Source organism: Rousettus aegyptiacus, unplaced genomic scaffold (genome assembly GCF_014176215.1).
Source record: "Rousettus aegyptiacus isolate mRouAeg1 unplaced genomic scaffold, mRouAeg1.p scaffold_m13_p_11, whole genome shotgun sequence".
NCBI classification, from domain to species: Eukaryota; Metazoa; Chordata; class Mammalia; order Chiroptera; family Pteropodidae; genus Rousettus; species Rousettus aegyptiacus.
In genome coordinates this window covers 17244237-17260811 of record NW_023416286.1, presented here as the reverse complement: position 1 = coordinate 17260811, position 16575 = coordinate 17244237, and the positions used below count along the sequence as shown (strand labels likewise).

The 16575-nt window shown below is 46.7% G+C and overlaps 1 protein-coding gene across 1 annotated transcript in view; it reads right to left on the bottom strand.

Moving 5' to 3' along the window:
* Positions 1-3916: 3916 nt before the first annotated feature.
* LOC107509998 (guanylate cyclase soluble subunit beta-2) overlaps positions 3917-16575 on the bottom strand; it is a 70696-nt gene continuing 58037 nt past the window's right edge. Inside the window, exons 14-16 of the mRNA XM_016143069.2 lie at positions 15834-15985; positions 13159-13245; positions 3917-4282 (exon numbers count right to left, since the gene is read on the bottom strand). Coding sequence (XP_015998555.2) covers positions 4137-4282; positions 13159-13245; positions 15834-15985 — 385 coding nt within the window. The 3' untranslated portion in view covers positions 3917-4136. The remainder of the gene's footprint in view (positions 4283-13158; positions 13246-15833; positions 15986-16575) is intronic.

Below are 16575 nucleotides of genomic sequence, written 5' to 3'. Positions count from 1 at the left end.
AGTCCCCCAGCCCTCTCACCCCAACTCTGCAGACTCTGCAATGTCGGGGAAGCACGACAAGTTAAAATACTCCAAAGCTTTGCATTTGGAAACTGGAAAACAGATGCACAGAGCAGTCTGCCTCTGTTTGAATGCAGATTGTAATAGGTTCTAATGACGCCTTTACAAGGATGAGTTAAGCAATTCATTGACATATCATTAACACATTCTGAAGTTAAACAGCCACAGGATCTATGAACTCTCATCACACAGTTAATTATTCCTGGATTTTTTGTGTGTGTGCTCTTGAAACATATTCTATTTATTTAACCATCCCCTGGGAGCACTGGCCGCCTTTATCCCCATGACACAGCCAGTGGTGTAAAACCTCTGCATCTGTCAGATTTCTCCATGTGGAGCATAATTGCCTGATTTCCATTTGAAAGTACAGGCCTGACATTACAACGGGCATAGACCCACCAATGATAACAATGAGGTCCTGACACCTACAAGGGGACAGGGGTGCTGGGGGACATAATGCTGTAATAAGTATGTGCTCCAAATGAACCCTTGCCTTCAGACAGACCGGGTCTGAGTTTACAGCTGCAGTGAAGTGTTCCTTAGGAACAACAACAACAACAGAAAGGATAAAGAAAAAGAAACCAACGAATTAGCATCAGTGTGCGTCTGGTGGAGCCAGATGGCTCTCTGTGGAAATGGAGCTTTCCTGCTTTCCTCCAGTAACCCCGACCAGCAGACAGCAAGCCTGCTAAGAGGGGAGAGAAATGATCTCATTCCTCAGCCAGGCACATGATTTGCCTTCTTTCTCTCACATACAACTCGAGCTGAAGAAAAGTTGGAAAAGGAGAAAGGGTAAAAAAAGAGGGTGGGGGGGAGGTTGGGGCATTGTAAAGAATGAGCCAGTCATAGCCCAGGAAAGGGGTGAGGTGCCAGCCCCAGGCCAGGCTCGAGCATTTTAAAAATGGGGCTCAGATGCCCACAAAGGACAGAGGAAGGAGAGGCAAAGGGACACCCTGACATATCATCATTGCCTCAACCTACATCCATGAACTCTACCTCCGGAGGCTTGGTATGTGGGAGGCTGGGAGGTGGGGCAGCACCGGCTGTAGAAGCCATGGAATTAAACTCTGGGCTCATCTTGGACAGTGTTTTCAAGTTCTTACTCATGAAAATCTCCTCCATCTCTCTTAATGTGCTGAAGGCCCATGAGTTTCTAATAGTCTTCGGCCTGCTGGATGAGGTCAGAAGCCATAATGATCATTTGCTTGGATCAGATGTGCCCCTGGGCTGAGCCTTGGTGTAGAGGGAGCTGAAGGGGCTGGAGCCAGACAGGGTCACCCAGCAAAATGAACCTATCCCGTTTTTGGTGTGAGAGAGTCCCTCTCCCGAAGGTCCTAAGCCTGGATGGGGCTCAGTCTGGAGACATTCTGCCTTACGGGCCAGGCAAAGCATTCGCTGCTGCAAACAAAAGTCTGTTATTTGGAGAGACAGCCAGACCTCTGGCCGGGGGAAGTCAGGCAGACAGCAGAGGTGGGCGTTGCAGCACAGCACTTGCAGTGAGCGGTGCAGACGTCCTATGAGCCACTCTGCCCTCTTCGTGAGTGTTCGCACAGCCCGGGTTGGCACGGGGCTCCTGAGGGCTCCAACCCAGAGGGGCGCATCTGAGAAAGAACGCTCCCTGGGAGTTCCGGGGGTTCAGGGAGCCTGATGGCAGCCTGGCAAGGTTTCCTGGGCACCTGAAGTTTGTCTCCACCACTGTTTACTCCAAAGAGTAAATAGTAGGCTCCAGGAGGATACCAAATGCTGGATGCAGTCATTCATTTACAGTTGGAAACAATTATTTCAACCATAATAAACATTGAACAAAATCTTCTCCATTTTCAACCAGGGCTAGGGCACCTGCTTCACAGTTTCTGGCAGTCTTAGGTATAGCTGAACATTAAACTGGCATATTTTGTTGGGCCCAAGGAAGCAAAGCAGGCTGCCAGCTAGGAGCCAAAACCCCAGGCTCCTGCTCTCCTCCTTCCAAAAACAAAACAAAAAGCTGCTACTCCGCCAAACAAGTGTTTTGCTCTTTATCTCTCAGGCAATGCTACCACCAAACAGAGTTCATAGTCCTGGGTTGGGTTCTTGCTCTAAGCCGAGCTAAAGGATTTTGAAGGAAAGAATACAGGGAGAATAACAAGAATCGTGAGCTGAATTGTCTTTGCTTGCCCCCACTTTAGCAGGGAGACCATTTAATAGGAGCATTTTAAAAAATAAAAATTTAAGCATTTAAAAGAAAGCATTTAAAGAGGGCTTACTAAATGTCCATAACTCTTCTAAGTCCTTGGCGTGTATTTCATGACATCCCTCAGGGCACCCTCATGGCACCCCTCCGAGGAACGCCCTCTGATCACCCCTATCTTACAAAGGGGACACCGAAGCACAGAGATGTTCGGCAACTTTTCCAAACTCACACGGCTGGTAAATGGTAGGGCCAGGATTCAAACTTGGCTTTGCCTGGCTTCAGGCTCCACACCTCCAGGTGCTCGTGCCTTTTTCGATATTGTCGTAACACAGAGCGGCATGTGTTCTGTTTAGCTATTCACCAGCACCAGTGGTGTGCTCTCAGGCCACCGAATCTCCCCGAATTTCTGTTTCCTCGTCTGTCGAGTAAGTGAAAAGGCTTTCTTATTATGGAGTTGTTGCCAGGAGCAGAAATAACGCGTGATACATGCGAGGCCAGTGCCTAGCACGTGGTTGGCGGTCAATAAATGTCAGTAGTTACTACTACTGTATCGCATTTCTCTGTGGGTTCTTGTATTTCACTGAATCCTCACCAAAAACAAACAAAACCGTCTGTGAGGACGGTAGGGCAGCTGTCACTAACTCCATTTTATAGCTGGTGAAACTGAGATACCAAGACTTGGGACAGGGTACTCTGGACAAGAACCACATCTCTTGACCCTGCACTTTGCACTGTATAAGCTTGGTCAACGTGGACCTGCGAACTCCTGCCCGCATCTGCCTGCTTCCAGACAAGACCAGTTGCTGTTGTCTAGAGGTCGAAACAAGGAATTTGACACTTGTTTCCCTCTCTTTACCTTCTGCCCCTGGGATTGGCTGAGGACAGAGTCAGGTCCTGCCCACCCCCTCCTGGGAATTGCCGGAAACGGTTAATGCCTCTTGAGACAAGTAAGGTCCTAACAAGGATGAATTCGAAAATTATGTGCCCTTAAGATTTTATTATCTAGGTTAAAAATAAATAAACAAACAAACCACGTCTTTCTCACCGTCGCCAAGTGCAGGGGTGTGGTCCGCAGCCCATGTCTCCGCCTCCCCTCTCCGCGCACTGCGCACCTCAGAGCACATTCCCGCGCTCCCGGTTGCAGAAGATGCTTCCACACCTGTGGCCGGAAGCAGCTTTCTGTGCTGCCTAGGGGCCTGGGTGTCCGGCTGTGCTCTGCCTCGATGCCCTCTCCCTCCTAACTCTGCCCTTCCCGTGATTTTCACATCTCCTCCTCCATTTTCCTTTCAGCACATCTCCGGGGGAATGCTGTTTTTGTTCTACCGCTTCATGTAATTTCCAGGGCTGGGAATGAAAATTATTTCCTTTCGCAAGGGCTGGCTGAGTGCCTTTCACATCCTGGCTGTGTTATGGGATGATTTATAAACTGCAGGTCTGGGTCTCTTTTCTCCTCTCCCTCTGCCCCTCCCCCCACCCCAACCATCATTTAAAACAAGGCACCGGGCATGAGGAGCTCTGAGGTCAGGGTGTCGTCTGAAGTTAGCCACTGGGGCTTTTGCCCAGAGGCAAAGATTCAGTGGAGTCATAGTGATGAGAGCATGAAAGGCATTCACTCCTGCTAGAAGAAAACAGGAAGAGGCCCCACAGCCGAATTTGTGATCTATGAGAACAAACAAGACCCAAAATCTCAAAGTGTAGGGTTGGCTTTGAACTGAGAATGTAAAAGCACATTTTCGAAACTTGTCAAGATCGTGTTTCATTTCTAGACTTTTATTCTCAAAGGAACAATGAGGAAGAGACACAGCTTAAGAAGTTTTGAGCTGAGAAGTGAAAAGAAATTATTTTTCTTTGTCTCCATAAAACCGAGTGGGGGAAAAACCAAGCGGAGGGGTTCACTTTCCCTCTGCTACAGCAGCGCACAGAAACCAGAGGGCAGGGTGTTGTTAGGCAAGGGATGTGCCTCTGTCTCATCCAAAGACCGTTGTCTGTCAGCTGCCTCCACAGAGTCAGGTTCCGCCACCGGACTCCCTTCAGGTGTTAATTTGTCAGAAGCTGAAACAAGACAACGAGGTGAGCAAATCGGTCAGGCCTCAGACTGGTCTCTGCAGTCCCGGGTTTCCGTCTGAGCCAGGCCCCAGAAAACACAGTGTGGGCCCTAGGGGCTTCCTTCGCTCCCTCCTGGACAGGGGCATGTCTTCGCAGCCCAGGCAGAGAAGGCACACACAGATCTCAGGCTTGTTGCTATATTAGTTCTTTCATCCCACACCGCATCATGTTTTTGGTCACATACCACACCGTTACTTGTGCGTAACTCACATAACAGCACTGAGCCTCCTGACTTGCTGCTCTGTGACTGCCTAAGACTTCTGAGCATCATGTCACACAGGCTGAGGTTCGCACCCAGCACAGCCACTGCTCCTAATTACCCTGTCTGGGCCTCATTTTCCCTCATCTGAAAAGAGGGGAAATAATGATTACACCTGCCTCCAAGGGTTGCTGTGATAATTAAATTAGATGATTTATGCAAAGTGATTAATGCAGTGCCCCACATAGAGTACAAACTCAAAGATGCTGATTCTTATTTCTACACATGGAAAGGAGCCCAGGAAGAAGATGCTGGAAAAGCACTAACACTGGGACTGTGAGGGAAGGAGCAAGACTCAGAGAAGGAGTGGAGAGCAGCCTGGGTGGAAGATACGGCCTCTGCCTCCCATGCCCCCTGCAGCTTCATTTGGAAAGGTTAACACCTCAGACTTTAGTCGTCATTCACATTTGTTTTACACTAATCATTGTTCCAGAGACATTCAAGTTCAGAGAAGCTTAGGTATTAGGTTTGAGGCAACTGTTCTAAAAATCAGGAAATGCAGGAGGGCTTCTATCTTTAGCCCTCTGTTCCCAAATGAACAAATGATTTCTTTCACCATTAGGGGCTGTTAGCACCTCGGATATCTTCCTGAACCTGGGTCAGTTATTAACTTTGAAGACCAAAGAACAGCGGATAGTTTCCAGCTACTGGAACCTCTCCCCAGTCTCTTCAGAGTCTCAGACCCAGAATGACGTAAAAATTCAGGAAGAAGGGAGTTCCTGGGACACCTAGAGCCAGGTCACTGGGGCAACTCCAGGTGGTGATGCTTACGCAGCATTTAGCTCATGCATAAATTGAGGCTAATCTGACAAGGAAACGTGGTTCGTAAAACCCTGAAATGTGCAGTTTTATAGGACACGACCAAACTGGAGTTGAATAAGTGGAGCTTTCATTAGCTACACGTTCATTGAGTACTACAGCACATCTCCCCCACTCCCACCGCCACCCCCAAAGACTAAATCATGCTCAGCAATATCTTTGAAAATTGTTAATTATTCGGAAATGGGGTTTTTAGTTTTTCGTTTTTTGTTAATTCTATACTAGCTTTATTACTCCAAATACTCTTTATTCTTTTCATTTTCAATTACGGTTTATTACTGTATTGTTTTTCTTTGAGATGTAAGCACTATTATACCTTTAAAAGGAATTGAATTTTTCAAAGGTGGAAACAAGCAGGATAAATGTTAAGGACAGTATGTTTGTAATGTCTGAGATCAGTTTTGTTTTGGTACCGTTGCAAATAAAGGAAAAAGGAGTTGATTATAGACAGAAAATATGATTTTTTTCCTACTGAGAAGATATGGCTGTCTGCCTCCAGGTCTATAACTGCCCACGAGTGCTCCATCTAACGTCTCCCTGTGCCTCAGTTTCTCCAGCTGTACAAGGATGCTGAACAAGACATCTATCTCTTACTCAGCTCATAGAAACATTACAAGAACCTGTGAGAAAAAAATCTCTGCAAAATAGTACTGTGATCTCAGAACTTATTTGTTTTGTGTCTTTGTAATTGTACCAAAAGTGAGGATTACCCCTAACAAAAATAAAAACTGAACCAAAAGAGACTGGAGTTGCTAAAAAAGAAGAAAAAAAAAAAAAGGAGGAAATGTAGCAAAGGAAAACTTTCCCCTGTCACCTAGCGACACTCAGGCTCTATGGACCATGTGGTCCCGCCTCCAGACAGCACCAGGGTTTCTGCGTAACCAGGATGAATAATCTATTTTCTGGCTTAACTTCTCACAAAGAATGTTGGAAGATAATATTTCTCAGGTCTCTTCGTCTCCCCTTCATTCAACACTTTTTCATATTTTTCTTCCTTCTAACTTCTCCAAACCTTGTCCACTTAGCTTTGTGGGTTGCTGACTCATTTATCTTACCTCTTCAACACATTTTCTTTCTTCTAAACTGGCCATTTTTCATGTTCTTGCTTGTATCTTATCTGTGGGCCTCCTTCTCCATTTCTACTCCTATTTTTCTTGTACTCCTATTAAACTCATTGTCTTCTTTCCCTTTTCTCTCCTTGAGGAAAAATTCTCTGATCAACAGGGAGAAAACAGATGACCAGGTAGGACTGTGCTGGGCAAGGAACTGAGATGGTATATTGAAAGCCGAACAGGACAAATACAACTCCAGGGATTTGAGTCGCTGCCTCCTGACGATTCAAAAAAGACGTGGCCAGCACAGAATTACAAGACTCTCTTGGAATTTCTATACATATATAGTTGACATTTTAACCCCAATCTAATTCCACAATCCAGATGGTGGAAGAATTTCCTTATTTACTTGAGATGAATTCCCATACATCATCTTTTGTTCCCACAAGACTGTGGCTCATGATCCTCTATCAGCACCATCATTTTGGTATAGTTAATGCTCATTATTGTGCAGCTTGGGAAATATAGCATTATGGCTAATTAGGTTTTCTGATTAATTGAGAATTGAAACGTACATCTTCCATGTATTACTAACATCTAGACACCTGAAATAACCTAAACACCAAAGCTAAAAAGAATGAGATTAACCTGTCTTGGAAAATTCAGAGGAAACTTCAGGACTCACAGAATAGCGGAGTCACCGCACATGTGTCGTGAATGAGAAGATGGACACGATAATTGGATTTCTGCTTTTGGTACAAAGTAAATGTGGTTTTTGTTGTATGGCAGTACAAGTCACATGGGAAATGAGCGTTCCATGTCAAGCACATTATGCCTTTTTATAAATTCCCTCCTCTGTTTTGAAATGTGTTTAAATGTTCAAAGGTAAGAAATTCATGACCTGCCAAGTTACAAAACAGTGTATGTGTGATAATCCCAATTTTGTAAGAAAAGGTATATATATATATACACTTATACATGCACCCTCACACACACAAGTCTAGGAAGACAGATACTACAATTTTAACAGTATCTTTCTGGGTGATGCTTTTGCTGTCTTCCTTTGGTTTATCCGCACTTTCTGTTTTTAAAAATAATAATTAAGCATTCCATCTATAATGTAAACAAATAAATAAGTTATCTTTAGTTGAGCAAACCAACACAGCCTAGTAAAGAATTAAAACAGCACAGAAACAATTCCAATATAGATTAAAAACAGAGTAAATGAATGGTTGCAAAAGAAATCTCTCTGGAAAACAATCATCATGTGAGCCATGCTCTCAAACGTGACCTTGGGGAGTGTAGTGGTGCAACGCAAAGTTTGGGGAATGCTGTTTCCTCGAGAAATATAGGTGGAATTCGGGTTGTTGCCCACTTGTTGTAGCTGGGTTCTGTGAGTCATAAATAACTAGATTTGGGGTTACAAGAAGGAATTCTTACATTCGCGATTAAAATAATTCCTTATCTGCATTTCTGAATCTGTTTCTAACCTCCTATATAGAACAAGATATGAGAAACCAAATCTTGGTTTCAATAGTGATTCTCCATGACTGGGGTTGGGGTTGGGGGCTTGAGCGTGAAGTCACACTCTCAGTCGGATTGTCTCAGTCATCCAGGATTCACCTGTCCTGATACTTCCAGCATAAGACCTGGTGTTGGGTGCCCCGTCCCACCAAGCCTCTCAGCCTGTCCCTGTCCTGGACTTCACTCTGTTTGGTCTCCATACGTGCAGACAATTTATCTCCTTTCACTTGGTTCCATCCTGGTTAATTTTATAATGAATCTACCTGCTCTGGAGGAAGGGCAGGTTAACCATACAAGAAGGATGAACAGAGAAAGGAGGGATATTTTTGGAGGACAATTCCACCAGGGAAAGAATTTTATCCCAGTGATGAAAAGGGTGCAGTGGAGCCTCCAGGTTTCAGGAGGGGTTGCCGTTCTGGAATCACCCACCTTCTTGCCTTCTCTGTCTGTCTAGGCAAAAGAGGCCACTTCCTGGAGGACCAGATCTTCAGCCTCCAAAGCCCCTGCATTCTCTTGAGATCAGAGCAGAGGCCGCATCCTTGCTGTACCTATTCCTGCCATCCCCAACACCTTCTCCTAGAGGTTTCCATGTCCCTGGGGCATAGCCAGCATCACCTGTGCTTGCTGTTGGCCCGGGGGCATGTTGCACTCAGCTGGTGGGTCTCCTTCTGCCTCCTGATCTAAAGCCTGTGTGCAGCAGATCATTCTTATTTTTTTTAAACCCGTATAGCATCCCTTACAGTTTTGTGCCAAGACTGCTGCATCTGTTAAGTGAATGAATTCCCAAAAATAGGGTCCCTAAGTGATTAAGTGGTTGGCATATCTGACATGTTTTTATCACTTTATAGTTTTCAGATGATACATAATATCTCATACATTCCTCAAAGCGACCCCAGAAAGCAGACGCTCTATTACTTCAGCTTTTGTGATGAGGAAAATGAAGCGAGCTTCCATCTATAGAACATTGCTGTGTTAACTGCTCAACTTCCAGAAAGCCCAAGGTTAAAAACAGATAGATCATGCATCAGCTCCAAGTAAAAAAGATCAGGAAGGCTTGACAGCCACGCTTATGAAGTCCTTAGAAAGGCTGTTGAAAGGCCATGATTAGGGGCCCAGGCTCCTTAATCTGGTTCTAGCTGGACCCCAAGTCACTAGACAAGTCTGGGAAAGGTGCTTGTATTGTCATGACTCTGCAAGGTCAGGGGCAAGGGCCTGACAATAACGGACCACAAACCCATCCAGAAATCACCCATCAGGGGGATCGCAAATGGTGGGGAGGTTCTTTTAGTTGGGAAGGTAGAGTCCCCTTTGGAGGAATCTGTAACTGCCCCCAGGAAGCAGACCACTAAGCCCTAAGCTCTGTCAGGAGAGAGACCCTCGCCTCTAACGTTCTCCAGAGGAACAATTAGAAGTTGGTGTAAGAAGTCCTCCAAACTGACTTAACCTGCCATGAACCCAGCAAGTGGACACCCTCTGCCTGTAATCTATAAGGAGGGGTCACCCACAGAGAGGATCCAGGGCTACATGCCTAAGTGCTGTACTCAGGTCAGCCTGGCACCTATTATTGTAATCACTGGGAGACAAGTTGAAGCAAGTTGAAATTCAAAAAAAACACAAGAACAGGGGTCTGACAAGATGCCAGTAGAGCCTGCCAGCAGGGACAGCTGGAAGGCCAATTTTTCAGTCAATACTGAAAGATGGTTGCTTAAATATCTGAGTCAACACACACTGATTTCACTCCAGCTCAATACTCCATTTTAATTGCATTGGGGAGTCTTTCCACTGACACATCTAACACCCAAACACATAGTGGAGGGAAAGAAAAGCACGTTATTGAAGTGCAAATGAGGTCCTGGGTGCAGTCTGCAGGCCTGGGTCCCTGGACTGTTTCTTATTGCCCTGCAGACAAACGTTGGCTGGGCCTCCCGGGCATTCAATGAGGCTTCCTTTTTAAAGAGAATGGGAGGAAGGGGTAAGCATCACATCTCAGCTGGCTCTCAGAGAGGGGTCCATGAGGTATGCTCCTTGCCACCACAGCTGTGTGTGCTGCCAAGGCTCTGAGGTATTTCTCACGAGCAAGAGTCCACATAGTGGAGCACCTGCCTTGCACACCAGGGAGCCAAGTCAGATGGGAAGGCCCCTGGAAAACCATCATAAGTTTGTCACCTGGTGAGGTTCATGGAAGATATGATCAATGAGTTGAGCCTGGAATGTCCTCCTACTGCCTGGAATCCAGGAAACAGGCGGATAGATACCTGAGGAAGTGAGATCCAACAGCCATTTAACCTTCAGGTTTTGGCTACTGATGGAAACGGTTTTCTATAATCACACCCACAAAGGAGGCAGGTGTGGCCCCAGAGCTGGAGGTGAGAGTGGAGGCTTCTGCAGTGACCCTCTGGCAGCCTTCGCCTACCTCAGAGCTAAGCATGACATTATTGACTACTGTCGAAAACCCACAGGAAATGAGACCTAAACCACAAGGCAGGCCCTGAGAGCAGGTGACACGAATACTTCAAGGTTAAATTCTATGTCTGCTGCCAACCATCAGAGATGAGGAAGAAGCCTGTGTCGTGGTAAACTCAAACTCAGATTACCTGGGGAAGCTGTTAAAAGTAATTTCTGATTTGATAGGTCTTAGTTGAGAAGCTAGAGTGAGGGTCAACCGTCCAGCTGGCTTTATTCTCATTTCTCCAAGCCCCTGGCTCACATTGCACCTTATGTCAGTCACCCACAGTGTGTCGGCTCTTCCCAATTTACATATCTGCTAACGATACCCAACAATCAGAAATCTGTTCAGATGGGGCCCAGAGGATCTGAGAGAAACATGGCTGGGAGAAAGTGTGAAATCATTTTGGTCTATTACTCAGTGAGGTCTTGCATGGACATGGTCTGCCCCAGACAAATAAGCCTGAAGATCAAGTTCTACTTCTCCCACTTACTAGTTGTGGGGCCTTATATAAATCGTATAATCTTTCTGAACTCTATTTCTCACTTCTGTTATGGAAATGGTCAGGAGGCTATTGCATCCAATGAGATCATGCAGGTAAAATGCTCAGCACAAAGGAGTTACCCAACAAGCACCAGTTCCCCACCCTTCCAGTACCCCATCCCCACCAAACTGAGGTGGCCTGTTTCTCCTTCTCTAGTAGTTGTTTTTGATTTTTTTTTTCCCAACGAAGCAACAATTAGAAGAGGTACTGAATCAGGGTCCCTGTTGAGGAATTTCTGTCCCCCACCTTCAAGCAAAATACCCGGCCTTGCCCAGCTCGGGTGGGTTCTCCCGTGGAGGGACCCCCAGGCAGCAGGCGTTTGGTACATGAATTTGTTTGCCTGCCGGGAGCATATGGAGTCCTTAGTCCTCCTCCTCTGAATCATTTAGAAATACCAATGGCAAAGACCTTTCTCCTTCCAGTGTCCCTGTGGAGGCCCAGGAGCTCCTCACCTGCCCCAGACTTCATGCTCCTTTTTGTGTGCGGATAGCGAAGCTCAAGACCGGACTGTCCAAGGCTCCTGTCACCTCTCTGACCACATCCCCTACTGCTCCCTTCCTCTCCCACTCCTCTCTAGATACATTGGCCTTCTTATTATTCTCTTTTGAACTTGCCAAGCACATGTCTGCCTTGGAGCATGATGCTGCCTAGAAGCCCCTACCCAGATAGCCACATGCCTGGGTCTGCCTTCATATGCCTTTCAGCTTAAATGTTGCTCCCTCACAGAAGCCTTCACTGGCCCTCTTCTTCATTACTTAGTTTAATTTTCTTCTTACCATATATCACTATCTAAAATGACCTCTTTTATTTTGTTACATGTTGTCTGTCTCCCTCTACTAAAATGCAAGCTGTCTGAGGCAGAGACCTCATGCGTCTAGTTCAAGGAACATCACAGTTCCCACAAAGAGTGCCTGGCTTCAACTCTCTGTGTCCTGGAAGATAAACAGTTTTCCAAGCAACCTTGTTAAATGAATCTATGAATGTTGCAGTTCCACACCGTAATAGCACAGGGTGACTACCCGAGGCTTGAACATTGTCAGAAGTATGTAACTATAAGAAAGCAGGGTATGGGGAAGGGAGGAATGCCTCTAAGTAATGGCAGAAGTCCACTTTGAGTTTCTTACATCCCAGTATCCAAGATCCCACCTGATCCCGGATCAGAATGTGGGAAGATTTGCTCTGCCTCCTCTCACCAAAATTGAACAGATTCTAGGATCAAACTAGAGGGAAGTCCTCAGGCATCTGGGCAGTGCCCAATGCCATAGGCTCAAGTGACACCCAATCTGAGAGAGCTTGTCTAATAGAAGTAACAATAGATAACTCTTTATATAGATTGTTAAGCTGTTCTAACTCTTCACGTGGATTGTCTCATTGTTGTGTGAAACTGTCTCAGTGACCAGGGATGGTTTTTGAGAAATCTCTGTGACACTGTCCTCTGTAACAACACACTACTGCCTTGTCTCAAAGCTTAATTCCATCTGGGTCACTTAACATGGGTTTTCTAGAAACAGAAAGGGTGGCAGTGGCTGCGCAAAGCCAGAAAGGAGAGGTGTGGGGGCTACAGATACCCTGATTTATTCTGCAGGCCCATCCCTGGTCCGTCATCAGTCCTTTGTGACCCATCCTCAAACCCAGCTGTGTCGGTCCTGAGAACGGCACTTGAGGGAGCTGAATGGCTGTCCAGAGTAGGCGTGAATTGAGAGAAACCTCCCATCTCTACCACCTTCGGGGATGAAGTGAAGAAGAGGGGTCGCCGAGCCTGTGGCTTGTGGTAGTGCCAGTGCTCTGAGTTGTCTACGAAGCCCCGCATGATGGGAATGGTGAGGAAGTCTCCAGCACTCCTCATTAAGGGGAGGCATACACAGAGGCCGCAGTGTCCAGAGTAACTTTGTTTAGTGGGTACATGGAGACTAATACATTTTTCTGAGTATTGGAGATTCTTTGGGAGAAGGGAATAGAGGTTCAGAATCAGCCTCCTCCCTACCCCAAGACACTTGGGGTGAGGTGAGTGGGTCATGGGAGCACTAAAAAAAACTTATTCAAAATATAATGAGTAACCAGTCAGAAGCATTCTGCCCTAAGCTTCCCCACCCCCCATTAGCCACCCCTCTGAACCTATAATTCTCTTTGCATGCAACACAGCACTGGGGGTCTTTGTCACTGGCCTGATGCACTCACCATCTGCTGCATCAATTTTGTGGAGGCTGTCTGCATATCTCATGACAGCAACAGTTTTGCTGTCTTGACTTCCTTGAGTACTTGCTTCTGCAAAAAAGTGTGAAGGGAAGGAAAATTAAGAATAGATATGCAAGCAGACTTTGTGAGTGGCAGAGGTGGGGGAACTTTCTTTGATGCTTCTGACGTCAGTAGCCCCTGGGTTACTTCATTCCCCATTATATGAAGGACCAGACAGACAGAGGTTCCTACCGTTAAATGTTACTACTGAGAAAGCTGCAGGACACAATACGTTTAATGCACTCACCACCTGGAAGAGGACACACACCTGCTTCTGAGGACAAAAGGGAGAAAAGGAGGATGGTTTGAGGAGGAGCTCTCCTGGACACCATCTTTTCTTGTTCCTGTTACCTCCTGGGTAACTTCATGCTAGGTGGAAGGGGCCAGGGGGAAGGGTATTCACCCACGAGGACACAGGAAGGGCACTGCTGAGGTCCCCTCCCCCTGCACTCCTGCAATCGACAGCATAATTCTCGGCACATTTGAATCACCTCAAACTCATCCTCTTAGTCTTTCTTCCATACCTCCCTCAAATCACCTGAAAAGCCAGTATGTGTGTCCTATGGGAGCTAATCTGAGGAAAGAGGCCAATTTGAGAAGAGCATTAACATGCATATTAGTGTTTCTGAATTCCCTCCTCCATCACTGGCTCTGAGAGACTCAGCCCCTGGAGGTTAACGGGGTCACATTCTGGAGCCCCTTAGACACTTAGAAAGCCACTGACATCCTCTGAGAGATCCTGGCCCTCCTGCTCCGGCGGGGGTCTCCAGCACTGCACTCCAGGGAGGATGGGAGGGCAGGGTTGGAGGGGCAGACAAGTCCTTCCCCAGAGCCTGGCAGCTGAAGCTCACTGCAGGAAATCCTAGGCTGGTGGAGAAAGAAGTATGAAAAGAAAAGAGAACAAGATCCCCAGCTCTGGGGTCCACACAGGGTTAGGCCGCTTCTCTTTAGAAAAGCCTCAGGATCAGCTGCATCAGCCCAGAGGAAGGGATGACTTTCCTCTATTATAAGCCATGCCTTGGGACTACCTAATCTCAAAGGGCTGCCTTTCCCTAGTCTGCACAGAGACACTGTTTAGGGTCTGGGAGGGGCCGCCCGCCTCTCTTTGCACATCCTCTCTCCCTCCTTTATCTCGCAGTCTTCAGTTACTCATTTCTACTTGATTGTTGTTTTGTTTTGGTTTGTTTTTCCATCTCAGAACTGAAAGTGGGTTAGTGTCTACTGATTCAGACCATGTTCTAGAATCCTGTTTCTCAAACTGGAAAGTTTTGGAACCCCTGCAGTGGGAATAGGAGAGAGCAGTATCAGGTGTGAGCTAGGCGCACCTTCCAAGAAAGATTCTGTTCTGTCCTGTGCTAAAGTTCCCAGCTCTGTCTTCCTCTCTCCTATGAGCAGGTGGCAAAACACTTCCCCGTCCTTTTACTTTGCCTGTTTTTGACAATAAATTAGAAAAAAAAATATTTGTTTATCATCTCTAGAACCTCTCTGTACTGTGGGGAGGGCATGGTGAGGGGTAAGGCTGGAGAACAAGGTGCCCAAAGCCTTAGAAGTTCAGAGACCAAAAGCTCTAATGAGGGTAGCTCCTGGTTTTTATTATCCAATTACTTCTAAGTTGTTAGTTTACATCTTTCTGTCTCAGTATCTGCATTAGTAAAATGTGGCCGAAGTCAATCACAGCTCACAGGGACACTAAGGTGAGCTAGTATTAGAATGAAAGCACTATGAAAACAATTTAAAAAGTTTATTAAATATCCATCTATTCATTGGTATAGCCCCAATTTTCAAAATAGTAACCATATTCCGTGTCCCAAAGAGACACCCTGTGTGTATTAACTATGTATAAGAAATCTCTGGAATTAGAAATTTTCTTTTCAGGCCCCTGGAGCAGCTAAAGATTAGGTCCTGTCAAAATGAATCCATGTCATTCTCCAATTTGCTTAAGAGGTTCAGGAAGGTCTGCCTCCTGCTACTGGGTTTCCCCTTCTGGTCAGCATTTCCCAGCATTAACTGGGATCGTTGCTAAGGGGTCCTGACCGCGTAGGGTGGGTGGGATCTGCCTTGCAGCTGATGGACACCCCCTTGTTGAATTTCAGCTGCCGATTATTTTGAGCACCGTGAGCCAGATGGTGACCCCTGGTCCAGCTTAGCACTGAGTTTAACCTAAACTCACTCTTTTGTCATTCCTGGAGCTGTGGGAGTCATGGGTTTTGTCCTTCTTTCAAGTTTTGGAAATGCGGAAAATGAAAAAAATGGAAGGTTCCAGTGTGTGAGGAAAGCCTCGGAAATCATCCCCCAGCTGCAGGAGAGATTTATGGGAAAAGTCCCTGCCTAGGTCAGGGAAGAACCTTAAAAATGAATGCATTGAGGGGTCCTTAGAGTGGGTCCATCGGCCCAGCACTAGGATCATCATAATACCCAGGATGCAAGAGAAGAGTGTTCAGGGCCAAATGGTTGCACTGACCCTCGGGAGCTGCTACCAAACGGAAGGCAGCAGCTTGATTGTGGGGAGGGGTGACAACCCACGCTGACCCCACAACCGAATGTCCACAATAAACACAGCCAACATCGTCAGTGGGAAAAACATACGACACACATGACAAGGCCTCTCCTTTGCTCACCTTTGTCATGAAGCAGAGTTTGAGGTCTCCCCATTATCTCATCCTCTGAGGCATTCAAGTTCTGGATCAGAAAGTATGTGGTCATTTTCCCTTTCCCTTTCACTTCAATTTCGCCTCTCTCAATAATTTCAAATCCTTGGTTTTCCAGGGCTCTGCATAGAGGGGGGAAATGCACCAGATATCAACGAGCACAGGTCTGTAACTCGAGAGTGGACTATAATGGGACCGGGAATGTGAGAGGAGAAGTCTGGGACGCAGGGCACACAGCAGAGCAAGAGGGACTCTGAGACATCAGCAGGGCCTGCTGAGGGAGAGCGAAGAGGCAGGTGGGGACAGGAGGCAGACTCGAAGGAGGAGGCATTCTGAGCAGGGTGCCAAAGGCAGCGGGAGAGCACAGGGCACCCACCAAGACCCCGTGACCCAATCACCACCTCTCCTTCCTCCAACGCACCGCACATACCTCACACCTACACACCCACGCCCCAATACTTGTGGGGGCACCATCCCCACGTGGTTCTGAAACAGGAGGCTCCTTAGAGATCGGCCCTCTTTCCATCTTCCCCAAGCACCCCATATGCCCCAAGGTTGTCATCCTGTTCATCCTAACTACCCAAAGCTTCTCCATGATTTATGGCTGCCAGGGAACCAAAGAAGACGAGGGTGGGGTGGGGGTGGGCATGAAAAGGGACAGCTATGGAGGAACTACAAAATGTTTACATGCTGGCTGCTGAGAGATATTGGA